Source organism: Adiantum capillus-veneris, chromosome 15 (assembly GCF_014529385.1).
Source record: "Adiantum capillus-veneris isolate H3 chromosome 15, ASM1452938v2, whole genome shotgun sequence".
Classification (NCBI taxonomy): Eukaryota; Viridiplantae; Streptophyta; class Polypodiopsida; order Polypodiales; family Pteridaceae; genus Adiantum; species Adiantum capillus-veneris.
In genome coordinates, this window is record NC_140945.1 from 11,549,083 (window position 1) to 11,575,655 (window position 26,573).

Genomic DNA, 26,573 nt, shown 5'->3' on the forward strand with positions numbered 1-26,573 from the left:
GGTCCTCAAAAGCACTAGTTTTTAACATGTATTTGTTAGAAGCTTTCGTAAACGTTAGGAAGATCATAAAGAAACTATGTCTGCGTAAAACCAAAAATATATGTTAAGTATAGCAATCAATAATAACAACCGAACTCAAGCATGTGCTCAAAAGCACAAGGAGACCAAAAATTACCAATATACCAACTCCAGCATTTGGTCAAACTTTGGTGTGCTCAATAGCACTAGCATACCAAAAAGATGACAAAGACCAGCGTACCAACTCCAACATATGCTCGAAAGCACCATTATTACACGCATTTGTCAAAAAGAAAAATAGCATCATAAAGAGAGTATAACACATGCATAGTGTAACAACCATGGAAGTGATAACCCAGCTCTATGTGCTCAAAAGTAGCCGCATAACAAAGCCGATATAATCAAAATTTGTATGCTCAAAATTAGTTGTATATCAGAGCAGGTCACCAACATATCAAAAAGCTTCTCCAAAATGTGAGACATAGATCACCTATTGTATGACTAATGTACCAAAAGAACAATATACATCAAAAGTGTTTGTTTACTCACTTCCCAAGTAGCACTCCATTTACCCTGCAAAAGAAGGCAACACATGGTGAGCTCTAAAGATTCATATCATAACATCAATAAAAAAACATCTAATACCTTCTAGATTCGCTGAAGATGTGACGACTAGTCTTTGCTCCATTTCTCCATAGCAAAATAGAGTCATCAAATGTACAAGCTCTCAAAGGGGGACCTTCAATAGATATACGAATGAGTGCATCTAAATTTCGAGTGCTCAAATGACTGCGCAATCTGGTCTTTATGAGGTTTTGAACACTAAAACCTCGCTCACATGCAGCTGTGCTAGAACATTGTAACATAGCAAGTTCAGCTAGTTTCAACAGCATTGGATACTTCTCTCTAGTTGTAGGATTCCTACCAATTAAAAAGCCATGTATCCCTCAAACTTCGACCTCTCCATTCATAAGGTGCTTGTTCTCTAAACACTTCAAACTCTCTTTTTGCACAAACCTTGTGAATGAGAGGCCCCATAGACTCTCCACTTAACATTTTTTACTCACCATAAAATGCTAACAACTTATCAATCATGTCATACCCAAAGTGTTTGTACGCAATGCCCGAAGGAAAGCAACATGGTGACAAAGCTTTAAAGCATTCCAAAAGACCCATATCAGGAAATCGCTCAAGCAAATTTTGAATAAAAAACATAGAAAATTGCTTTTGAAAAGCTATTGCGTTATCCATATCCTTACCAGATTTGACCCTTTTGATCTCCACAGATCTATACATGTTACTTCACATATATGCACGTAATGCTGCAAGCTGTCCATAATCTGGAATTATGGGATACTCTAAACGGTCAAGAATGCAAGCATTCACATCAACGATAGGCATTTCCACAAATTGTGCAGTGATAATACGCATTTCTGCTTCAACAAGACCAACCACGACTGTTATATCAACAAATGCACTCTAAAAGATCTTTGACAAAGTGACCAGCAGCTGCAATATATCAGCCATAAAGTGCAAACTATACATAAACTGGAAGTTGCCGACCTTCTCAAAAAGAGACAAGTTATTCTCTTTCAAAAATATTAGCAATGGCTCAAGTGACTCGCACACTTTATGAACACACAGTGATCTGCTCAACCATCGCACCTTATGAATGCGACTCATCTGTAAGGCTGAACATCGAAACTCTGACTCTAACTCTGCCAATTTAGCACTTTTAGTAGAACTCTTACTAAAAGTCGCTGCAATTTCATTTACAACATGATCAATGAATTGGGCATATTTGCTCGCTTTCACAGCATCAACAAGACATAGACTAGTGCGATGAGCAATGCAATGAATGGAAGTCATGAATGGATTCTCTCATTTAAAACGAGTTGTTACTCCATTATGCCGACCAACCATGGCTGAGGCACCATCACTGCCTATACATACCATTTTGGATCGATCTAATTGCATCTGCGACAAAAAGAAACTTGCACGTTCATGTAAATGGTGAGAAGTACCTTCCTCAATCTCTAACAATCCTAGAAAAATTGTAACAGGGTCTGAGTCCTCTATGAAAGATACATACACAATCATATGCTGATCCAAACTTACATCAGTTGACTCATCAAGCATAACGCTATAGTAATTTGAAGCCTTAACACGTTGCAAATTTTTTCTTAGCAAATCTTCATTGATATACCGCACAAAAGAGCTGCATGCTTTATCATTTTGATAAAGGTCTCTCATCAAATCAGGACAATCACAAAACTCTAATAAGTCAAGAGTAGATGTGAACTTACTAAAAGCCAAGTCTTCTTTCGCAACGTGATAGGCTGCAGCAAACAATTTTTTAGTGCTTACCATTGCAACATCTTGATGCCTTTGGATCCCATCATCAACAATCACCTTGTTTTTTTCCAAACATGTAACGTGCATCCTCACGAGATCTGGTACCCGCATGCTCTGTTAATGCACTATGTTGTATATTGATGGATCCATTCTTTCCAAACTCGCTTCTTGAAATTTTTACTTGCTTACAATACTTACAAAAAATTATAGCACTTGCCGACTCAAACTCAGCCCATTCAAAAGCACCATTACTTCCAGCCCATGCAAGCTTCCATGCAAGCCTACAAAGTGCTTTTTGAGCTTCAGAATCTTTTTCGTGAGCATTAGGTGTATTTTTACTATTTGCGGCATCGTCATTACTTACACCTCAGCTGTTGCTATCATGCACATGCATCTCTGTGTCCTCCTCGAGAGTGAGACCATCTTTGATACGACGTTTCTTCTTTGTTTTCTTAAGGGGGGGGCTGTTGTTTTGTGAAACGAGGCATAGCCCACAATGTTCTTTGAGACATGGCAAAATCTAAAAGAAAAATCAAACATACCCATAAAAAATCAAAACTTTGAGCTTGAGAACAAGTTGACAACTAGACACAACACACAAAATTAATGCAATCGCCAGGTGACAAGGTTGACAAGCACTTGGACTATCAGGATTATGCTAAATCAATGACCCCAAGAGAACCTCAATCGAGGGATTCCTTGAGTCTTCAAGATTTGTCTATGCAGATCATCTAAGGCTCAACCTCAGAATGCATGATCTAACAACTAGATTTTCGTTGTCTATATTCTCAAATGGTAAGACACTTTAGTTGTGCTCTTGGCTGTGAGTGACTAAGCTTACAACAAAAAATAAATAAAATCACTTCCTTATTTGCTTTCACCTGCTGGCAGCCCATTATCAATTTCAAGATTTTCGCATGAACAACTAGCTGTGGAAACAAGACAAAACATGTCAAGCCTTCACATGAAAAATTGGCTTTCATTCTTGCAACCAAGCATTATGGAAAGAGTGAAAAAAAAACCATGTAATGCAGACAAGAAAAACCTCTTTTGACAAGAAACAAAGACAAAATTGTGCAAGAAGTAATGGCTAACAACTGGCTGCAACTATATTCAGGCATTTACTAAAAAAATTGAAACTACAATTTCAGTTTATAAGGTACAATTAGAAAATGTGAATTGTCTGTCATGTTTTGGATACATCACCTAAACAAATCTCCCAAAAAAAACGAAATAAGGCCACACCTTCAGTGTTTGAAAGCTCGAGAAAGCTTCTCATGTGCAACTCCTCTCCAATGTATAGGGGTGTTGCTACAATCCAAAAAACATAAATTCCCAAAAGAAAGGTAAGTATCAACCAGCTGCTAAAAGTTTGACAAAAGAAATTGATACAACAACATTGAAATCGAGTCATGGTAGTTACTAGTCCCCCACAAGACAATAAACAGATTTTTGACTTAGTTATTTGCTTTTACATGCTTGCAGCCCAAGATCAATTTCAAGGTTTTTGCATGGTGATTTTCTTTCACGTGCTTGCAACCCACTATCACTTTTGACAAATGTGGTCACTTGCTTTCAAACTGCTTGAATCCCACGATCAATTTCGACAAATGTGGACCTGTTGCTGTTGCCACTCAATGTTAACTCAATGAGCACTCTAAGCACTAGACGTAAATATGAAAAATTAGTCGCTTAATCTTTGTGTCCATGAATCGCAAGCAACACTAAACTGCAAAAGCCAATGGGGACTAATTTGCAATGAGAGTCTCAAAACTGAATCATGGCTTGACGAGCTTCCATCATCAAGTACTATCCCAAAGTCTATACAAATAGACCAACAAAAGAAGCACGGAACAAGTAGCACATACACACCACACATGCTGCACACACAACACTCATGCGCACACCATATGCGCTCCCTTCTGCATAAGATGTAGGCCAAGCATAAAAATGATTATGTATATTATGGTATGCAAAAAAACATCGACACTACAATCTGAAAAACCCACAAACCTGTGAATAAGCAACAAGCAATAAAAAAGCTCTGAGTGTAAATTCACAGGCAAGGGAGAGAGGGGGAGAGATCATACAACTTGGAACTCACCATCATTAAAAGCAGGGGGAGGGATGAAGCCAGCTGAGTAAATCTTCAAGGACGGGTTCAAGGCTAGAGCCTAGGGGACGCTCATGCAGAATCCAAAAGATGACTTGCTCCCCAAGTTGAAGGTGGCATCAACCAATAGCCTGCTCAAGACCCTTACATCTCCACATCATAGTGTTTGCCTACACATGCTTCTACATAGGAAATCGTCAGCACTCGAGACTCAAGCAGACTCAAGCCATAGTTCCGCACTATGCAAACAACTCCAAAAAGTCGAGACTCGAACTGGTTATTGGAGTCATGCTTGACGCTCCTCACATCTCAATCCTGACTCCTCAGGACTCCCGAGTCCTCACTAAGTCTTGTGCTTGCTCAAGAGTGAAGCTAGAGCGCAGTGCCTCGCTCAAAGCTATTTGCAGTTGCGAATTAAATTGCATGTCCCAAACTTCTAAGCTGCCAGCCTTGAAGCGTCCGAAATTGGAATTCTTTAAGTTGAAGTTTAAACTTTAGAAGTTTCAAATTCACTTTGTTGAATAATTTTTCACATCTGAGAGTCCACAAAGTTACAACGAATTTTGCTTCTAACCTATTACTTCATAAACTATTACCTGGCAATACCTGCCACCTAAAGACATAACCTTGAAAATAAGGGCATGCTTTTAAGAAATCCTTTTAAATAAAGCTTGCATACCTTTTAGCCTTGAAGATAATGGTTTCCTGCATTTATTGACCGGTTGTATCTAAGGGCATGTTCTTCCAAGAACCGGTTTTTGCAAATTTTAGCCGGTTATTTTACATGTAACCCTGGTTTTTTTCGGACACTGATACCTACATGGCATAGCTTGGATCAATCCATGGAATTATCCTCGCCAAAAGCATCATCAAATTTTTTTATTATTGAAGTTCAGTACCTTGTCAGTATTGCCATAACTTTCGTCGAAAAAGTGGAAAGTCATGCTCTTACCTCCTCCTTTGAAATTTTGTAGTCTTTTCTTTGCTAATCTAGCCTTATATTTTTATTTTGATAACTCCCAAATATTTTTAAGTGTTCAAAATGCTAATCTAGCCTTAGATTTTTATTTTGATAACTCCCAAACATTTTTAAGTGTTCAAATGACTTTTTATTACTTTCATAACTTAGCAAAAAATACCTTCACAATTCTTACCATCGTTGCTTGTTTTGACACGAACAATGTATGTCCATAACTATGGCTTGGTCATCCATCCAATCTAACGTGACGTAGGGATGGGTCCACTCCAACTGGCAAATATCACATTTTCGGTTGCCTCCGCTTTGTCTTGCTCACAAGGGCAGGAGGCTACCATAGAGATTAAAAGGACACAACCCGTAACAACCAATCAAACTCAACTATATTAAAACATTCCTCATCTTGAACTGTGAGTTGTGTCTAGTATGTGCATCTCGCATTTTGTGCCGGTCATGCAGCCGACAACAGCTTATTTCCGAGGAATTTGGCACCCAATATATTCACAAAAAACCTCTTTAGCTTTGGGGCAGCAAGTTTCCATGCAAAACGAGGCAAGGTTGTAATCTTCTAAGTTTTTAAGTTTAGGTTCGCTACGACTCACAATAAGGTCGAATTCGGTAAGTAGGTTTTGATCGAGAAGAAGTGAACGCTTTTCTGCACAGCTACCAATTTAGGGTTTCTGCTCGTGTATGCAGAGCCTACATCCTGATAGCGTGATTTGAACGAGCAGAGCGTTCCGTTTTTGTTTCTGCTTCGTGCTTTTCCTCGTCTTGAACGTTTCACGTCATGGCTTCTCAGTCCTTGGAAGAGGCTGAGCCTTGCAATAATGGAGTGGCAGCTTTGCAAAGTGCGGCAGTCCATGACCAAGATGACAAAAGGCCTGCGTCTTCAGTTTCCATAGATGCCACTTTAGCATCTAGTCCTCTACCCTCACTCGAGTCCGTTGATACTCTGGATGTAAATGCGGCAGATGTTCCTCCCGAAGAAGCGCAAAAGACCAAGGTGACCACTGAGGTGACGGAAGGTGCAGAGGAACAGTTGTTGCCTGACAATGGAGGGATTATAACCATGCCATCTACGGAAGATGTTGTTCGAGAAGACATGGAGCCATTGGCTTCGCCATCTACTGTGGCATTTGTTGTGTTGGGGTGTGCACCGCTTACTGCAACAACAGCAGCAGAACCTATCAATACTTCCGGGTCCACTGATACTGCTGTGGCTTCCGAGGCCATCACAGAGCCCCTAACAGCAGGCATCACAGTAGAAGACACTGTAGTTGATGCCATTCCCTCAGTGGAGGCAGCCATTGTCAAATTGAATAGTGTTCTTGATTCTAGTGCAGTTGTTATGATGTCCTCTGCGGAGGCCTCCATGGAGGCAGTTGGTTCTCCCTCCAAGGATACCGAATCTGTTGCTGTAGCCACTGTTGATTCTCCTGTTGTTGCTGCTGTTGATTTTACTGCTCCCGTTGACACTGAATTGTCGGTGCCTCTCACCACAGACTGTATTATTATTGAGTCTTCTTCTCTAGGTCCTACTTCGCCCCCACTTGTGTCCTCTCCTATCTCCCCAAAGGCAGGAATTGATCCACCCTTCGAGGAGTTGAATCTAACTGCCAGCAAGCAAGAAGAGGAACTACGGCCAGAGATAGATAGCATGTCAGTTCCTGCTCATTGGTATTCCAAGCCCTGTGTACATATCAGCAGCATTGGTGGAGCTCTGACAGAAGAGGTAAGTTTAAAAGCTGTTAAGTTTCTGTGCGATCATGTTTGTCACTTTGTGCTTGCTAGTGTTATTGCTTTTTTTTTTGTACCGAATGCAATCAATTTTCGTGTGCTTGTTCTATTTGTCTGAAATTCGAGCTTTCAGCACATTAGAACTGTTTATTCTGCTTGACTCTTTAATGAGTGTCCAAGGAAAGCAAAATGTTGGTCTGTCGCACTGTGTTTTGAAGACAGTCAAGGGTTATGTCTAGGGAAATCCTGCTGACTCATTCTATCTGCATCTGGAGTGTCAATACACGTGAATCAACACATCAGGTCTTTATGTTTTACAGGACAATGATTTTGTGGTCTGACATGTATTTGATTTCAATTTTGTGAAATTTTAGCTTTGCCTTATTTTACACTGAAAAAATGAAGGCCAGAGGGCATATATCTCATTGATTTTCTCTGGTAATCTGGATCATCAGGGCTCATAGACTTGATGGTTGATGTGGGTTATAAATACTAGCAAAGTTTAGAGGAATGTATGAGTCATTACTTCAGAGAGAGGGTATTGTTTCCCATTTCAGTGCTCATTTGATACGGTTTTGGACAAAAGACCTTGCACTTTTGAGCTTAAAGGAATGGGTTTGTAGATATTACTACTACTGCTTGATCTGGTCAGTATGCCCTGAATTGCAAAGCTAAAAGCAGGCATTATAACAGGATAAGCACTAAGCAGTGTTGGGCAAGCAGAAGCAGGAAAAAGCTGGTGATTTCGAACAGTTCGGTCCTGGGAGGAATCAGGGTATGAATCATTCCTGTAGACGAGACTGACTGTTAAGTATCAGAATAGTTTGCAATAATCAGAAAGGAAGAAAGCTTTTCTTATTTGCATGGCGTTTTGGCACGTGAATATAAAACAGAGGGTTACTATCTATTTCTAAATTTTTTGCGAAGCTTATTAGTAAAAGTGTAATGACAAAAGTAGTAAAAGTCATGATGTGAAAGGATTTATTTCTACATCACCTTCACTGGGTTGGTGAATCTGTGTGCCGAGTTAGTACACCGTTACATAATGCACCTCTGAATATTCAATGGTCTAATTATCCAATAGTTTTCATACATTGAGAGATTATGTCGATTAAGGTCCTGAGCTATATTCATAGTTCGTTATGTGTTTTCCTACTTTCTTTTGAAGAAGCAGGGAAGATGTTTGCGAGCTTCTATGCTACCAACCGAACTGCAGCGGTTTACTTCTAGAGCCTCTTTTTCTTGAGTGTACTGCATGAACTGTTTGGACACACAGACTTGCATCCATGCCCACATGCTCATGGGCTCACTTGCACAGAGGGATCGGAAGGCGTTAGAAGTTGCCTTTCCACAACTATGTGCTGTCTATAGATAATTGTTCTTTTCTTTTTGTTTTTGTAATCTGTACCTGGATTAGTATGCACTTATTTTTGTTTTACCTTTGAGTATACATTGGGCTCCTTCCAATGCTTTCCCATTGTTTCTTCATTGCTTTTAGGTTGCAGGCTCTAGTTTACTGACTGTAAAGGTAATTATTTAGTGAGGGTTCTTTTATACAAATGCTATGTACTGATGTTCATTGACACAGAGACATTAGTTTGTTTTTAGACATTTGCACGTATTTATTTTACCAGCTAGTATGTATAGCTGCGATACAAGAATGCGAACATGTACCATTTCATGGAATTTTTTTTTTTTTTTTTGGTGAAAAAATGTAATCTTGTGACAACAATGACTCTTTCTTTTTATGATGATTTAGTTAACACAATGACATAGTTGGAGAATATGAGGAGGTACAGGCTTGCAATATTGAGTGCAAATTCAAATTTGAGAAACATTTGCACACTTAGAAGGCAAGAAAGATGTCCAACTGATCCAAAAGGACTTAATCAACTCAAATAGCCCATTACCTCTGGTCTATGGGAGCAAGCTGATTGCAGCACGTCATAAAAATAGGAATGAGCCCTATACATACTTTCCATTAATGATTAGAGTTGATATGCCATACCTTCTTCCAAGCAAGACAGAATAAAGGCTACAAATGTTTGGACAAGCAATGAAGTTTAGTCTGCACATTGTCAGTTTTGAAAAGTGCATTTAAATTGTTGTGTAATCATCGATTCCTTGCCTTTGTGGAAGAAATTCCTTTATTGCTTTGTTTAGCAATAACAAATGCCCATTTTTCATGTGGTTCTGATTGTGTCGATGTTTATATGTTTTGTACAAAAGTCAATGAATTACATGTAGGCAATTAGCGGAGATGTACTTTGTCTAATTAGAAATTTCATTTAGCTCTTATGCTCATCTCTTTGGTTTATATCAATTGCAAATTGTTTTTGATCGAAACAAAAATTTTAAATGCGTATATTCCTTGTTTCAATTTTCAATGCATATATTTTGTATGTTTTTGTCCTGTATTTTGTATCTCAGTGTTTTAGATAATGGAAGCCTTTTTATAGCTTCAAAAAGCAGAAGCTAAATTTGGTAGCTATGCATATATTTATCCACTAAAGCTTTCATTTGTTTTCCTCTTATAACATCAAAGGTTCATGCATGTGTAGTTGATGAATGTAGACATATATACATATAACTCTCACATGTAGATTTTGTTTTAGGGATATTTCTGTAAAAATGTATGTGTATAGTACACACAAATGTATGTTTGAATTTTGTACGTATTTTTTGTTACACTCGCATTCTCTATAGATGTAAATGTATTAATACTTAAAGGTGTATGTGTATGTATCTATGATGTATATCATATCTATATATCTAAGTATAGACATGCACGCGCATTTTGGATTCTCTAGGTATACATTGATGCATGCTCCCGTGTGTGTATGTGGTGTGTTGTGTTGGGAATATATGTTAGTAGCTAGTTCTACACATCAATGCTTATGCTCCATGCTATGTATTATACTCTTCAATGCAAAGATGCAATAAAATCTAAGTTTTCAAATGTAGTGGGTGAATCCATGGAAATTAAGCTAGCTACAGAAATCATGTGGCGCCAATCTGCAAGTTCTGTGTGTGCAAGTGATCCCCTAGAAGGTTGCTTTTATAGGCCCAACAGTAGCAAGTTCTCAAAAAGTAGGAGCTCTCAAAAAAAGTCCCCCTTTGCTCTTTCCCTAAAAAGAGAGTTAGAAAAGCGCTTTTTAAAATGCTTTTTTCAATTTTGTTTTAGAGAGAGAGACTCGTTCTTAGAGAGGGAAAATTTGCAGATTCCAGAGAGAGAATGGCGGATTCTAGAGAGAATCTACGGTAGAGAAAATCAGAAATTCCACTTTAGAGAGAGAATTAACAGATTCAAGAGAGAGAACCAATGCACATAGAGGATTCCGGCTCTGATAGATTGGCATGGACCACCTGTCTAGAGATAGAGTGGCTGAGATTGGCCAAACGAACGCAATGATTAGTTGCATCTATGGCAAGGATGCAAAAAAACCCTAACCCTATAACCCGTCACATACCGCCCTCTAAAATCAAAGCAATCGTTCTCAATTGCAGGATATAGCAGAAAAAAGCGAAAGTACTATTAGTATGCCACACCTTAACATTTACAGAAAGTTTCCTCAAAGTAAATCCTGCGAGCGATCATTCAGTCATGCATACGTGTGCAATGGTGGTACTGTGCAGAAAAAGGATAATCTGAGAATTTGGCCTTTGGCCTTTCGACGTCTTCTCCTTTTCCATTGGTTGGAACTTGGTGGTGCCACGTCATTGGCTTGTCACATACCCTTCTCTTAAAGAAGAGTAATTGTCCTTGATTACACATGCGTACATTAACATAACATGATTCTACAGTGTGGTTCTTCCTCCCATCAAGGGCAACTTGATGGGTTTGCCCGGTATGAGAGCCTCCACTCTTGCCTTTGAGCAGGTAGTTTTCTTCGCACTGTTGTTACCCTTCCTTCTGTCGTCCTTGTCACTCCTCTTCACTTTGCTTGCTTTCGATGTTGGCTTTGGTTCTTGTGATGGTGCTTTTTAGCAGCTTTTTGGTGGTTGCAATGTGGTCTTCCCGATTTTCTTTATGGCACTTCATTGGTGGTTTTTCTGCTTCATCCTCTTTGGTTTGCTGGTTTTTCATTGGGGCTTTTTTTGCATGCATCTAGGACGTATTAGAGTAATAGGGGAGTCTAGAGAGTCCAAGAAATAATTTTCCTATTTATGCACCCAGGGGTTTATCAAAGAAAATGTCAACTTTTATGATAATATTTTGGATGGTGTGCTTTTATATTGGGATAGTTATTCTGTAAGGGCCAGAGAACCAGTTTTATAGAATTATGTGATGCTGCACAATGCAAAGTTTAATTTTGTTTCTTGTGATATAATGGCTTTTGACATTTTTGTTTTACATGAGAGTATAGCTCATAATGCTTGCTCTTTTGGTTCGTGAGCCTATGACATTTCGAGTCTCTACATTTGTCTCAAAGACAGTTCTCTCTTTTTTTGGGCTGATTTTCAGTTGTGGGTTTACAAAGATGTTGCATTTTGTTTTCCTTCCTGAACATCACCTCCCTTTTGGCAAAGAACTTAGTTACTGGATCTGTGTAGCTGCACCTAGAATGTCAGATGAAGTGGGTTTGATCATTCATTCAGGATGGTCTGTAACAATTGCTGTTATTCTCTCCAATGTTATTGGACGTATGATTTCTGCAGATTGTGCAGGATAAGCCGTGCAGTTTTTGGAGCATTTTGCTGTGCGTATCTTCATTGCTTGACACAGGTACCCTGGTCTAGAGTGCTCGTTGCCTCAGCTTGTCTGGGGCTAGCAGCGTGCAAATCTGCACATATCAGTCAAGCAGGCAAGTCTGCACATTGCACAAAAGCAACTATTAGCTTTCCCCCCCTTGTCCAAACTTGCTGTATTAGCCACACATAACAGCATACAATCGTTTCTTGTGCTGAAGTGTTCCAAGTGCATGCATGTCTCAAGTAGCTGTCATTGACCATTCTTTCAAAGGAGTTTAACGTGTATCCTGCAGATGATATGCATATTGTTTAATTAAATCCCCTTAGAATGTAAGCTACACGTATGTATTACAGATATGCATATTAAAACTCAAATGAATTGCTTTTACGAATGCATAGGCCAGAGAGGGAGTGACAATTTGAAGATTGTAATTTATTACTTAATGTGCACAATTTCTATGTTTGTTGCATATTTTATGAAAGACACATGTACTTTTGTTTCAGTTTTCTTTTTACTTTGCACCTTATTTCTTGGAATGCAAATGGATTGGAAGATTGGCTTGGGGCAAGAAGTTGCAAAAGAACGTGCTTGGTGATGTTTATATTCTGCTTCTCTAGGTGCATTAATTATTACAGCTGCACGTGTGCCGTTGTGGTCAGCTACTCCTTGGAGTGTCGGAGATCTCTTATAGTTTGCTGCAGGGGCTTTGTTCTGCCGTGGTATAGGGCATTTTTGTGGACCCTAGATGGCTGTCTTATGTATGTGACTTGTGTTTTGGAACCATGTGCGTACCCATACAGTTGGAGGACAGGTTACTTGGTGCTTGGCACACACTTTGGCTTTTGGAGAGGTCTTGTAGGTGCTTTGCCTCTAATTGATTGATGGGTTATAGTTAAGGATTTTTGAAATTGCATCTTATGTAAGAGTAGATGATCTCCCATTACCACTTTATTGCTCATAGTGACACGGAAAATTGGGGGAGCTTTCTTTTTGCAACCTGCTTTTTAAATACATGATTTAAGCAGTTCTTTTGTGAGCACCCTGATTCAGTGACCTCCTCTGGGGATTGCCTTTAATCTCCAGCGCTTGCAGGCTCTCAGGAGCTTGTTTCTGTCTAGAGAGAGAGAGAGAGAGAGAGAGAGAGAGAGAGAGATGAATGAATGAAATGAAATGTTATATTAACGTCTTCAAGAGGCCAAAGTGACCTTTGAGACCAAAAAGTTACAATTGGTGAATCTGATACAATGTGTGAGTACAGAATGTACAAAGAGCTGAAAAAACTGAAGCTGAAACGAAATAGGCGGGGAGGGGTGATGGGGTGAGGGCTGATATAATGGGTTAGCTGATGGATACACATCAAATGAGATACAAATGAGATACAAATCATCAGAGGTGGGCGGGTCAAGCTCAGATGAGATCCCTCGTCGGTCGTTGCCGAATCTCATCAATATCCTCCATGGTCAATACTCTGACTGGTAGGATGATTGAATCCTCTGCTATCACCTCCGTCGATGATGTGAGGCCCCTTGTGGTCGTGGGCGCTTGTATTTGCCTACTCAATGGCTCCTCAAGCTGTCCCCTGGCTCTCCCGTGATGCCCTCAGCAAGCTCTCTCTATGTTTGCGTAGATCTAGGAAAAACAGTCCAAGACATCTCTGATCCTCGTATCTCATGACTCTAGAAAATGGTCCAAAACCCTCTCTGAACAGACAGCCAATCAGTCTAGATTAGCAAGTGTGCTAGCACTTTTGTGAGTGTTCGCAGAGACCGTGCATGCTCAGGCACTTATTTGTAGATGCATATCCTCTGGTTACACACAGCATGATCATAAGCATTCCCATCAGAATCCATCAGAATCCTTCAGGGGAATTTTCCAATGCATTTAACCTATTTTCCCTATTTTTGACATTTTTCACTTATTAATTTAAGTGACTTTTGTTGGAAAGTAGGTAGGGCAAATTGAGTAAGTTTGTATATAAGCAAACCTAGGCTAGCACTAATTGGCATAAGAGCAAGGAGAACACAGGCCGCAGGCAGCAGGTTCCCCCTCTCTCTCTCTCTCAGCAAGATCCCCCCCTTGGTGGCGTTTTTCCTCCAAGCAAGAACCTCACCTTCCCTAGCATTTTTCATTAGCAAGTCAGCATCGCCATAGGACCAAAGTACCTGCAGGGCGTTTTCAGCCATAGCTTCATCGCCACACCTCTCAGCCATTGGCGTTTTTCATCCAAGCAACCCTCGCCACAGATCTCAGCCATTGGCGTTTTTCATCCAAGCAACCCTCGCCACAGATCTCAGCCATTGGCGTTTTTCAGCAGTCCATTGTCGCCCCTTTTCCATAGCATTTTCAGCAAGTAAAGACCTGCAAACCAACGTTTTTCCTTGCGTTTTCAGCAGTAGCAGATTTCAGTCCTTGACGTTTTTGGACAGCATGACAAGAGCACCCATTTTCAGCCCGTAGCTCGGTCTCGTCATCCCTGTCGTCGACATCAATCTAGCCTAGACTTGCATCAGTCCCATGTATCCACTTTGTACCGGTTTGTGCAATCAATAGTAGACCACTCTCACCAATGAGAGTGGGGCCTTCGGAGGAGGGTTTTACAACGTCTCTGTTGTTGTATTCTCTTCTCTCTCTATCTCTCAGTTTCATACACTTTCACGCACAGTGTCCATTCACTTTGTTAGTGATCATTGCACTCTCATTAAGAACGGAGTGCTCTCCCTTCCCTACGAACAAAAGGAACCTTGAGCACATTATGGAGCACTCATCTTGAGCAAAGTTCAAACATTCATTCCGTCGCACCTAACATTGGTATCAGAGCTTTGGCAGTGTTCTGTATCACTCAAGGAAAGAATCACAAGAATCACAAGAATTTTTTTGCTTGTTGCGGTCGCACGAACCCAAGTTTACTTGGGCGTGTCCGTGGGAAAAAGCAACCTTGGTGTGAGTGAAAGGCCGCTAAGGGGTGCGCCCATAGAAAAGAGCAAAACTCGGGTGAAGAGAAGATCCTTCTCTAACTCAGATTGCAAGGAAAAGAAGACCCTCGAGAACCCCTAGGACCCAAGACCCGCAAGAACCCAAGTTACTCGTGAACTTAAGAACCAAAGATCATTGTGCATGGTCATCACCCGATGCGGAATGGATACTTCGTATACAGGGGAGAGCATGAGAGAGGCGACGAAGAATTTTCCTACCCGGAGGTTTTTCCGACTCTCCCCGTCCCCATCTACGCCACGAGTTGTACCAAATCCTATGGAGGCGATGGTCAAGTCGATGTTGGAGATGCTGGCACAACAATAAGAAACGAACGCGATGGCACAACTAGCAAGAAAACCAGAACAACAAGAAGCGACTTGCATTGCCTTGGAACGCGAGCGTGATGAACGAAAAGAAAGAAAAGCAATACAACAAGAAGCGACTCGCATTGCCTTGGAACGCTAGCGCGATGAACGAAAAGAAAGAAAAGCAATACAACAAGAAGTGACTCGCATTGCCTTGAAACGCGAGCGCGACGAATGAAAAGACAGAAAAGCACAAAGAAAGGAGGAAGCCAAAGCCAGACGAGCGGCCTTGGAGGTCGATCGTGAGGTTCAAAGAGACCTACGCACTCAAGAATTGGTTCGACAAGTTCTTGCCTTAAAGTCTGAACTAGCCAAAGATGTTGGTAGCTCCTCAAGTGGCGCAAGCTGGGATGCCGACTCCAACAACCTTATCACAGAGAAGTTGACTTTCAGTAAGTATGATGGTAAGATGGATGCTACGGTTATTCATTCTTGGTTGCATCAATTTAATGCTTATTTTGCGACAACTAAGAAGACAAGAAATAGCAATGTTTTGACGATAGCCATGTACCTTGCCGGTGATGCCATAAATTGGTACCACGCATGGCAAGAGGCACAGTTGGCCGCGCACCTAGAGGAAGCCGGCGAATTCACGTCCCTTTCCTTCAATTGGGTTGATATCCAAGACGAGCTCAAGGTGCGGTTTATGCCACCTCAGTACCTTGCACGATTGAAGGACGATTGGCACGCTCTCAAGCAAAATGGTATGCCGGTTATGTCTTTCTCTAATCGTGTTTTGCAGCTAGGTACCCAATTACGCAAGTCGGATGATGAGCGCAAGGAGGCATTCCTTTATGGATTGGACGAATATATCAAGTACGATGTCGAGGTGCTCGATCCAATCGATCTCAACAAGGCGCTAGCGATTACTCTCGCACAGGAGATGAAGCATAACAAGGGAAAGCATAAGGAGAATAAGACTTCCACAAGTACCTCTTAGACTTCTCAAAACCCTCAGAACGATAAGAATGGTAAGAACGTTAACTCTCTTAACCAATCTTCCAATAGTCTCTTAGAAAAGAATTCTTCCAATGAACCTAAGGGTAAGGCTAACACAATTGCTAAACCTAAGCTCACTCCAGATGAAAAGGTAGCACAAGGAATTTTAGGAGGATACATCACGTCGGAAGAGCAAAGCACTTATTCTAAGGAAGGTTGTTGTTTTCATTATCACATTAAGGGTCACATAAAAAAGAACATGTCCTAAGCTTGACTCTAATGAATCTAAAGAATCCACAGAACCCACTTCCTCTGTCAATGGAATCAATGACAACACGAGTGTGCCCGAAGTTTCTCCTGACCCTCCCATTGATGAGTCTCTCATTAAATGTTATGGTCATATGACAGGGCAGCGTTTGGCCATATTGTTTGACCCAGGTAGTAAGCATGATGTGATCAGTCCCTCTCTTGTTGAGAGAGCCCGTCTAGAGGTTAGTCAGAAATCTCCTCTCTAGGTTTCTAGCTTCGCTTTCGGTATGGACTCTCTCATTACGAAAGAGTGCCTTGATGTGTTGTTTACAATTCAGCAAGCTGCTTTATGTAGAATTTTTTTTGTCTCTCCTCTCTCAGGATGTGATATGATTTTGGGCATTCGATGGTTTCGTGAGCATAACCCTCTCATTGATTGGGCAGAAAATACGTTCACTTTCGGTGCCAAAAGTGACTCTCCCATTATCATTCGTGGAGAGCAAGTTGTTCATTCTCCCGAAGATTGAAGAGATTTAGGAGAAGGAGACTCTCTCAATCCCTTCTTCTCCAAAGCATGACACACAGGATTTGCATGACGATAAGCATGATGGTTTGAATGATAATGATGAGCATGATGATTTGCGTGAAGATGACGTGATTGCTCACAAGGATGATGAGTTAGTTGATGCTTTGTCTAGCTAAGCTAATCTCGTTGTAGATTCGATTAATCACGAAAGATCGATCTTGTCTCTTGAGCCTAGGTCCAAAGCACCCCTTTAGAAATAACCGATCTTGGCTCTCGAGCCTCAGTCCAAAGAACCCTCACAGGAAGTATTATGTGTTTGCATTATACGCACACATTGTTCGAGTGTTTCATTCGTGATCGTTTCTTGTATTTTCGTCAGTGTCTTTATGTGATCCCTTTTCTTAGGCATGACATATTGTACGTTGAGCACGTTTCACTCATGAATGAGCACGAATGTATGCGGATTGTTCATGAAAAGTATGCATTCAATGAAGTCACATGCTATGTCTCTTCCTTGGCATGACACATTCGTAGAAAGAGCACATGAAAGTATGAGCACCATGCATGGGCATTTCCGTTGTGAATTGCCACAGTTCATTGCTTTAGATTAGAAGAACTCCGTCTCTTTGTTCATCTACATTGCTTGCAGTCTTTTAGGAAGACAAGATTTTTTCCACTCACTTTACATGGAATAGGTATGTTCATGGTTATGTGTTGGAAATGGGTTCGGGAATTTTCAGCCATGGAGATTCTTGAAGAAGGAAGAAGCACGACTCTCGACGAAGTTGAAGCATTGAAGGAGCCACAGAATACTTTGTCGCTTTTGGCGTGGCCCAAAGAAGCAAGCGTTGCAGACCTCTATGAAGTTCAAGTACCGCACGACCCACACATCCGAGCGGGCCGGCGAAGAGTCTCTTCCAGGATTCCGGATGCGATTAGCGATTTCCCTTGACGCCATACAGTTCGGTACCAGTACCTCACTTTGAAAAGGAGGGGATGTCACGTGATACATCCAACCCTATGTGTTCGTGGACAGCTACAACACGACAAGGGTTCAGTCAGTCCAGTCAGTTTAGATTAGCAAGTGTTCTGGCACTTTTGTGAGTCTGTTCGCAGACCGTGCATGCCCAGGCACTTAGTGTAGATGCATATCCTCTGGTTGCACATAGCATGATCATAAGCATTTCCATCAAAATCTATCAGAATCCTTCAGGGGAATTTTCCAGTGCTATTTTCTCTTTTTTTGACATTTTTCACTTATTAATGTAAGTGACTTTTGTTGGAAAGTAGGTAGGGCAAATTGAGTAAGTTTGTATATAAGCAAACCTAGGCTAGCACTAATTGGCGGAAGAGCAAGGAGAACACAGGCCGCAGGCAGCAGGTTCCCCCCCTTTCTCTTAGCAAAAGATCCCCCCCTTAGTGGCGTTTTTCCTCAAAGCAAGAACCTCACCTTCCCTAGCGTTTTTCATCAGCAGGTCATCATCGCCATAGGACCAAAGTACCTGGCGTTTTCAGCCATAGCTTCATCGCCACACCTCTCAGCCATTGGCGTTTTTCATCCAAGCAACCCTCGCCACAGATCTCAGCCATTGGCGTTTTTCAACAATCCATTGTCACCCCTTTTCCATAGCATTTTCAGCATCAGCACAACAACAGAATTTCAGCAAGTAAAGACCTGCAAACCAGCGTTTTTCTTTGCGTTTTCAGCAGCAGCAGATTTCAGCCCTTGGGCGTTTTTGGACAGCAGGACAAGAGCACCCATTTTCAGCCCTTAGATTTGTTGCGTCATCCCCGTCGTCGACATCGATCTAGCCTAGATTTGCATCAGTGACATGCATCCACTTTGTACCGGTTTGTGCAATCAATAGTAGACCACTCTCGCCAACGAGAGTAGGGCCTTACAACGTCTTTGGTGTCGTATTCTCTCCTCTCTCTATCTCTCAGTTTCATACACTTTCATGCACAATGTCCATTCACTTTGTTAGTGATCATTGCACTCTCTCATTAAGAACGGAAGGCTCTCCCTTCCCTAAGAACAAAAGGAACCTTGAGCACATTATGGAGCACTCATCTTGAGCAAAGTTCAAACATTAATTCCGTTGCACCTTATAGGACCTCTGTCCTCAAACTCTGCGTCCAGATGCTCTGCAGAGTGAGGCCCCAAGAGTCCTATTTATTCTTACAAGGGATGCCCTAAAAGCAATCGCGGAAATCCGTACAGCTTGCCACGTGGCACAGCCAACGCAAAACGCGGAGATCCATATTGTTGCCACGCCAGCATGCCAACACAATTTTTGGTCATCTGTACAATTTTGCCACGTCATCAGTTGGTCCGTCCGGGCAATACTGCCACATCATCATTTTGTGACAACCTACCCTACCATTGTCGTGTATAAAGCCAAAATTCCCCAAATCATCTTTGTGGGCACACCAATGTCATGTAGTCTGCGAAGTGTGGCTCTCGGCATTGTGATAAAAGCTTTGCGGAAATCCACAAAGGTACAATAGATCCTCTTGCCATGGTGCCTACCCTCCTCAATCGTAGCTCTGAGTGTCAGAATTTGGTCAAGAGTGGAGAAACCTCTCTTGAAACGTGCCTGCCATGATGCTCGTATGCCCTTTCGCTCTGCCCATTTAGTGAGCTCCTTCTCAAGAATAGATGCATACAGCCTAGCCAAAGTGTGACCAACCATGATGGCGCGATAATTTCTAGGAATCATGGGATCGGCTGACTTGAAAATAGGCACAATCATGTACATACTCCAAGTCTCAGGAAAACCCTCATACATGGCTCTATTAAACATCATAGCAAGAAGCTCTGCAAGCATATCTCTGGCATGGATGAAGTGCTTTGCTACCAGACCTTCATGATCATGTGTTCTCCCTGTCTTTATCCTATCAATGGCTTTCCTTACCCTCTCAGCAGTAAAGAAAGTACATGTGTGTGTGAGAGAGAGAGAGAGAGAGAGAGAGAGAGAGAGAGAGAGAGAGAGTCCTCATCTAGAGAATTCGTTTTTACCAGAGACTCCTTGATTACCAACTCAAGAGGTGGGTGCATGGTGTCAGGCAAGGAATGTAACAAGTTGGGAGTTTTGAAGCCCAAGGAGCAGCAGGTCTCAGGGAGGCATGATTAATTTTGCGAGATTGTACTGCATCATCTGCTCATCATCATTGTTTCATGGTCTTGGTTCTCGGCTGCAGTTAAGTCTGCGTCTGCGTTGGCTCCTGATACCCATCGACTCTTTCATGAGTAGTGACAAGCACACCTTAGCAGAATAAATTGTTAATATCCATATGTCTGCTCCCTCACCTTAGAACAGCTCTCTGCGGCTCATATGTCTATGATCTCTCTTGAGAGCTAAACAGCAGTAAGAAGCACGGATTTTCTAGACCTTACCTGATTTCACAGGACTAGTCCCCCTTATATAGATTACATGCTTTATGCTTGTTGCTCACACTAGCATTGCAGAAAAGTGTAAATGTTTGTCTAAATTGACGTACCCGTTACAGCAATGGTGTGGTATGCATGGACTTTATGCATGGTTGTATGGGCATAATCATTACACAAAGTTCTTGTCATCTATGAATTGTCAACGGTGCATGGCAGCACAAATCATTTGAATTTTCTTCAAAAGGGCAGAAACATGTAACTCGCAAGCTGACTGGCGAGGCTCTGTACTTAGAGCAGTTTATTGTATGCCTCTGTGTAACTTTACTGTCCTTTGTGTCTTTGTTTTGATAAAATCATATAATCATAATTTTATTTAATTGATTGAAGGTGAATGATTATGTCATAAAAACTGAATAGTTTGCAATCTGTATGTATGTTGAACAAGCAAGGCATCTTTAAAAGTTTAGTTAACAGGACTAAGCAACTGGAGGCGGGAAGCTTTGTCTAGTTTTGTTTTGAAGAGTCAGTATCTTTGTTTATTATAGATAATGTTTGTGTAGTTTGTCTATTTTAATGGGGTATGAACCATTTATGGAGTGGTGTGTTTTCTCTTATTCCATGTGTTAAATTACATTTGACTCTCGGTGTTTCTTTTGCAACTCATGTTGAGACTGTCGAATGTTTTGGGTGAATATTAAACTGTTTGCGTTCTGTCCCATGTGACAGGAAGTGCTACCATTATTCAGCAAGTATGGACCAATCTCCTCTGTATCGTTTGAGAATGAAAGGCATGATGCAATGCTTATTCGGTATGAGCTTCATGTTGAGGATGGAGAAGAGCTTCTTGCTCAAGTTCGGGAAGCTACAAATAGCACTAAGTTAGGAGACAAAACACTGATTGTGGAGCCATTCCGGCCGGACTCACTGCTTTTTGTTGGAAATTTAACACCCGGCATTGATGATGCATCTTTGCGAGCAATGTTCGATCCTCATGGAAAGATAGAACGCGCTTTTGTAATTTTCTATCTTTGCTGTGTTTTAGGTTCATGGCAGTCGGCATTGCAGCAGCATTTTTGAGAGATGCAAGTGCATGATTTGTTTGTGGTAAAATTTGGCAGGTATTGCAAAATGCAGAGGGACAGAGTAAATGTTATGGCTTTGTTGAGTACAGCTTGAAATCACAGGTTGGCTTTATTTTTTAGCTGCCTGCGTACACTTGAAAAGGAGTTGCTCTTAAGAAAAATATTTTTCTTTTTCCCTTTCATAGGCAATGACCGCAAAGTCTGTGATGGGAAACATTAACATGGACGGGCGTGTTTTAAGGGTGGAGTGGTCTGATTGTAAAAAGGTTGAGGATATGTTTTCAACTGTTTTGTTCATTGACAGAATACCAAGAGAGGGACCCCATGTAAGTTGAAGCTTCTGATCTGCGAATTCCTCTTTGCATGTTAGTTAGGAATCTTCTCTTGAATGGTTTGTACTTCTATTGACAGATTGAGGGGGCTTTAAAGAACTTATTTGGAAATTATGGAAAAATAAGAGACAGTCATTTGGCTGTTGGCACTGGCAATCAAATTCGAGGTTTTGGTTTTATTGATTTCTACCACTCACAAAGTGCAGATAAAGGTATGAAATCTGCAAAAGTCAGTTGTATGCATATGCTAGCTGTTTGTGTGGTATTCAGTTTTTCTCCAATGTTCAAAAGTTAATTAAAGTGTTCAAGGACAGGCTGTGCATCTCTTAGATTGTGTGTATAACTGTAAACTGAAGATTTCATCCTTATCATACTGAGCCAATGCAATTATGCACTTTTTCTTTCCTTTGATGTTTCAGATTTGTTTGCAATTGAAAGTTACTTCTGTGTTTTTGTTGTAGCATTGTGTGCACTGTGGATCTTAAAGATCTCTTCCCTGTAATGCCATCATTTTGAAAGGACTGTCTTTTTTGTTTCTGTAGCACATCAAGCATTGGATGGCCATTCTTTAGAGGGCTCAAACATTCGAGTTAGTTTTGCAAATCCGTCTAAGTCAGCACAGGTATTGAGTTTAAGCTTTACAAGTTGTTGTCTTTTAATTGTAATTCTTATGGCTATGTTTTCCTTGTTTAACCGTATGGAACATGCAATAGTCCTACAAGTTTCGATATGGCGCTCAAAGTGGTCAGGTTTCTGTTGGCAGAGGAGTCACTGGCGGTAAGGTCTTTTGACTTTCGGGTTGGCTTCATCAAATTGTGCACCATCGTTGTCCTTGTTGTTTGAATTTAATGGTTTACCTTCAGGTTCTGGAATGCTTGCGAGTCCTCCTGCGAGAGGTTCATCTTCAAGAGGCCCAATGCCAAGAGTTCCCACACCTATGCCGCTTTTACCATCCCGGTTTATGAGTCCTGCTCGCTCGGGAATGATGGGGTTTGGAATAGGCATGGTAAGCTACGTAACACCTATTTCTGGACTGGGCGGGTGTGCATTTCCAAGTGGTCGTGTGCTTAGTTTGTAATGTTGGAGGCTTTATGCAGCAATTTGGAAGAGGGCCATTAGATCGGGGAGCCATCCCTTCTTTTCATGGGGGTGGCAGAGGAATGCTTGGACCAAACTCTTTCGGGGCTGGGCGAGGTTCATTTTTGTTGGGGAATATGGCTCCACGAGCAGGCATGGCAGTGGTGGAGAACAAGCTGCCATTTGGACAAGGTATTGGCTGTTATTTTCTTTCTTTTGTGCAAGACAAAGGGTCAATGAATCTGGAATTAATGAAAATTATTGCAGGGCCTGTGTCGATCACCCCATCTGCCATTGTTCAGGTGAGGAGTACACTCATGCCTCACCATTTTTTTTTCAGTTCTCCTGGCTCAAGACAATTCAAAGTACGATTTGTTTGGTTTAGGTTGCTACTGCACAAGCGAGGGCACGGGAAGAGGAAGCCAAAGCCAGAGCAGAGGTATTTACCTTTTTCTTTGGTGGGTTTCAGTGTGCTGAATGGCCTTGTAGTCTGTTATAAGTAGTATGGTTTTTTGGCACTGCCTGAGGCATAGTTTTTTTCGCATCCGTGTGGTTGCCCAACTGTACTTCCGTACTCGTCCGAGTATGGAAATGTATGGAAAGTGATTCCATACCCGGCAAAAAATTTGGGGCAAAAATTTTTTGCCTGCAGTTTTTTGGCCACGCGAGTTGGGCTGCTGACTCTGTTATGCAGGTTTTGCAGCACATCAGTGAACTGCGAGCTGCGAATCAGCGGCCAGTCCATCCTCTCGCCCTCTCTTGCTCACCTTCAGCTTCTCCCATGCCCACAAGCTAGTCTCTTAATTCTAATTTCTGAACTTTCTATGGTTTTGTGTTTGCATATAAAGTTTTAAACATGGTAGGGTAGTATGTAGGCTTCTAAGCATCCTATGTAGTAGGCTATCTGACGTGTGGAATTTTTGGGTAGTTTGATCCGTACTTATTCTGTACTTCCGTACCTGTGTACGTCTGACGTGTGGTTGACGTATGGAAAAACTATGGCCTGAGGTATTGGTAATGCATCATTTTGATTTTTTAAACAAGAATGTGGCCCTATATTTGAGTATGGAACGTGTGGTTGACGTATGGAAAAACTATGGCCTGAGGTGTTGGTAATGCATCATTTTGATTTTTTAAACAAGAATGTCGCCACTGTTAGAAAGTTTCTTTTCTGAGAGTGGTTGGGCTAGTGCATCCGTCTCTCTTCCTCTCTCTCCTGCTGTGGTGCTAGTCCCTTGGACGCCTTGTTCATAATCAATGTCATGCATACTGACCATTGTGAGTCTCTAACTGGCAGTCTTGATAGGGGACTTCGGGCTTTTCATGGGATGATTCAATGTATATATTTCTTAGCACCATTTCCTTGTTGACTGCAGGCGGCAAGGCAAGGTATCTCAAGGTCCTATGCTGGCAATGACTCCTTCTCAGTAAACCAGTATCAAAGACATCAACAGATGCAACATCAGGTTTGTGAATTACTAAAGTTGACCTAGGCTATCGTTGTAAGTAAAGTTCTACAACATACATATTCAGATTCACTGCAAGATCGGATTTTTCTAGTAGAATTAGTATGATTTCCTTAGTGCTAGGGTACTTGACATGTTTGCTTTAAGTCATTACATACATGTCCACTTTTAGCAGCAGCAAGTTAGCTCGTACGACCAACATTATAAACAAGGGGACTTTTATATGCATCAACAAGCTCAACAAACATCTTTACAGCCACAACAACAGGTGTGGAACCAGGTACATTGTGCCAGGATCTAGATTGGCTTGTTTTCTTGTACAAGGGCTTTTGTGACAATTAAAGTCCTATTTTGTACTGGTTTGACATAGCAGATGCATAGCCAACAAAATATGCAGTTTCAAAGGATGCCGTATCACACTAATCAGAGTTTCCCTCAACAGCAGCAAGCGGACCCGAGTGGACAGGTATTAGCTGACAACTGATTTTATTGGTGCTGATTTCCAGGTTTCCTTGCCGTTTTTGACCTTTTGACAGCACATCTTTCAGAATGATGCGTACTATCAACAAACTTCTCACACGCATGCACAGGTTAGAAATTGACCTAGGTGGAGGGGATTGTAAAGTTGAGAAAATTATATATTGTTTCTATGCTTGAATATTTAAGTCTTTTTCACTCTCTCTAGCTGTCTAATTTTTACATGGCTTGTTATCAGCAACATGGCTATGTGCCCCAATATGGGCAGCAACAAGGATATCAATACAGCCAGCAAACTGCACAAATGTATGGCCAGGTAGCCCAACAAACAGGTGAGCAGTATCAACAGGCAACACAACAATCACAGGCTGTGTATTCTCAACAAAATTATGGCGATCAATATACACTTCAGCAGCAAGCATCTCAACAAACTTACAGTTCGTCAGCCGGCTTTGACGGATCAGCCATTCTGGATGTGGCTCAGCAGCAAGCATATGCTGCTTATTACCAGCAGCAGGTGGTTAGCATTCATAAAAAGCAACTTATGTTCACTTGTGCAGATTTTGCCTAAGTCGTTTGAACATAGTGTGCTCAAGTGCAGGCACAAGCACAAGCTCAAGCTCAAGCTCAAGCACAAGCACAGGCAGCAACAAATCCTGAATCTGGTACACCTGGAGCTACTCAGACTGCCCAACAAAGCTATGAGGCTCAGTGGGCTGCTTACTATGCCAGCCAAGCAGCTTATCAACAGGTATGTGTTGAACATCAGGTATATGTTTCTTTATGGTTTAAAAGTAGGTTGTGGCAATACTAGTGGGTATTGCAACAAACAAGGAGGGGTCTTTTACACAGGTATCTGATATATGTTTCTTGGTTTTTGCAGCAAACCTCTGCTACTGAGGCTGGCCAAAAAAGGTCAGCTGATCAAATGGAAACCCAAAATCAGGTGAGGCTGCATGGCTTGTTGAGTCTAGATTTCTGTGAGCGAAGCTGCTTTTGTAACCAATCAAAGCTCTGCAGGCTGCTTACAACTATGCAGGCTATCAGCAGCAAACGAATCCTCCTTATCAGCAGCAGCAATTGCAGCCAACAAGTGATAGTGCAGCATATCAAGCTCAGGCTGCGAACTCCGCTGCTTACCAACAGCAGGCTGCCTATGCAGCTGCTAATTACCAGCAGCAAGGTGCTGCCAGTGCAGTGGGTTACCAACAAGCTGCTACATATCCAGCTTCTGGTCAAACGGGGTATGAGCAATCGAGCACCCCAGCTGTTGAAGGGGGCTTTCAGCAGCCAGCTGCAGCAGCATTTCAGGGTCAGAGTGGAGTCTTTGATTATAGCAAAAGGCCCAGAATCTAGTGTCATATACTGGATAGATTACTCCATTCGCACTCCAAGGCAGGGCTCTAAGTAAGGGGCCATTTTGTGCTGGAGATTTATATCTTCTGGGCATACTGAGGCTGCTCACAACGTGGGGCTGCTGACCCCCTTATACAGGAAGCGGTGTTTAGGCTTACACATAGGTGTGCTCTTACTATACTTGCTCATTTACCATGGAAAAGTCTTTCGTGCACATTAGTAGCAATGTGCCACTAGGGGGCCTTGTACCAACTTATCCTTAATCTGTTGCATGAAGGGGCTTTAAAGGGAAGTTATCCCGAGTGTTTAGCAAAGCACTGCTGCACCGTGGTCCCAAAAGCTGGTCATATGTTGTACAACACAGTTCATTTGAAAATATGACACAGATTTGAATGTCCCTTTTTCTATCCCTACAAGTTAAAGGTAAGTTTGATGAAATTAGGGGCAT

General features: G+C 41.6%; 2 protein-coding genes across 7 annotated transcripts; one reads left to right on the top strand and one right to left on the bottom strand.

The window, feature by feature from the left end:
- Window positions 1–656: 656 nt before the first annotated feature.
- On the bottom strand, window positions 657–5,197 carry LOC147440271 (uncharacterized). The gene is made up of 6 exons (XM_086483281.1): window positions 5,166–5,197; window positions 2,585–2,711; window positions 2,386–2,430; window positions 1,289–1,358; window positions 1,086–1,220; window positions 657–757 (listed from the first exon to the last, which is right to left on the bottom strand). Exons 1-6 carry the CDS (start codon window positions 5,195–5,197, stop codon window positions 657–659), a joined length of 510 nt encoding a protein of 169 aa, XP_086339407.1.
- Window positions 5,198–6,062: 865 nt separating this feature from the next.
- On the top strand, window positions 6,063–26,524 carry LOC147440272 (uncharacterized). 6 transcript variants are annotated; one of them, XM_086530053.1, is made up of 19 exons: window positions 6,063–7,194; window positions 21,062–21,349; window positions 21,454–21,519; window positions 21,603–21,743; window positions 21,829–21,961; window positions 22,292–22,371; window positions 22,463–22,526; window positions 22,613–22,755; window positions 22,847–23,018; window positions 23,094–23,128; window positions 23,212–23,265; window positions 24,203–24,292; window positions 24,465–24,572; window positions 24,666–24,758; window positions 24,841–24,882; window positions 25,008–25,286; window positions 25,356–25,520; window positions 25,653–25,715; window positions 25,790–26,524. In XM_086530053.1, exons 1-19 carry the CDS (start codon window positions 6,250–6,252, stop codon window positions 26,123–26,125), a joined length of 3,297 nt encoding a protein of 1,098 aa, XP_086386179.1. In that variant the 5' UTR covers window positions 6,063–6,249; the 3' UTR covers window positions 26,126–26,524. The 6 variants fall into 6 exon arrangements, with proteins under 6 accessions (XP_086386179.1, XP_086386181.1, XP_086386180.1 ...); XM_086530055.1 differs by having other exon boundaries at window positions 24,465–24,560; XM_086530054.1 differs by having other exon boundaries at window positions 24,468–24,572.
- The last annotated feature ends 49 nt before the right edge of the window (window positions 26,525–26,573 follow it).

Excerpts from the sequence above, each read along its gene's own strand:
- LOC147440271 (XM_086483281.1), bottom strand. The coding sequence starts at position 5,197 with ATGCAGGAAACCATTATCTTCAAGGCTAAAAG. Across the intron at positions 1,359-2,385 it reads GGCATCAAGATGTTGCAATG|ATTATGGACAGCTTGCAGCA; the intron begins GTAAGCACTAAA and ends CCATAATTCCAG. Across the intron at positions 758-1,085 it reads TAAGTTGTTAGCATTTTATG|GTCCCCCTTTGAGAGCTTGT; the intron begins GTGAGTAAAAAA and ends TATCTATTGAAG.
- LOC147440272 (XM_086530053.1), top strand. The coding sequence starts at position 6,250 with ATGGCTTCTCAGTCCTTGGAAGAGGCTGAGCCTTGCAATAATGGAGTG. Across the intron at positions 22,372-22,462 it reads ATCCGTCTAAGTCAGCACAG|TCCTACAAGTTTCGATATGG; the intron begins GTATTGAGTTTA and ends AACATGCAATAG. Across the intron at positions 22,527-22,612 it reads TGGCAGAGGAGTCACTGGCG|GTTCTGGAATGCTTGCGAGT; the intron begins GTAAGGTCTTTT and ends GTTTACCTTCAG.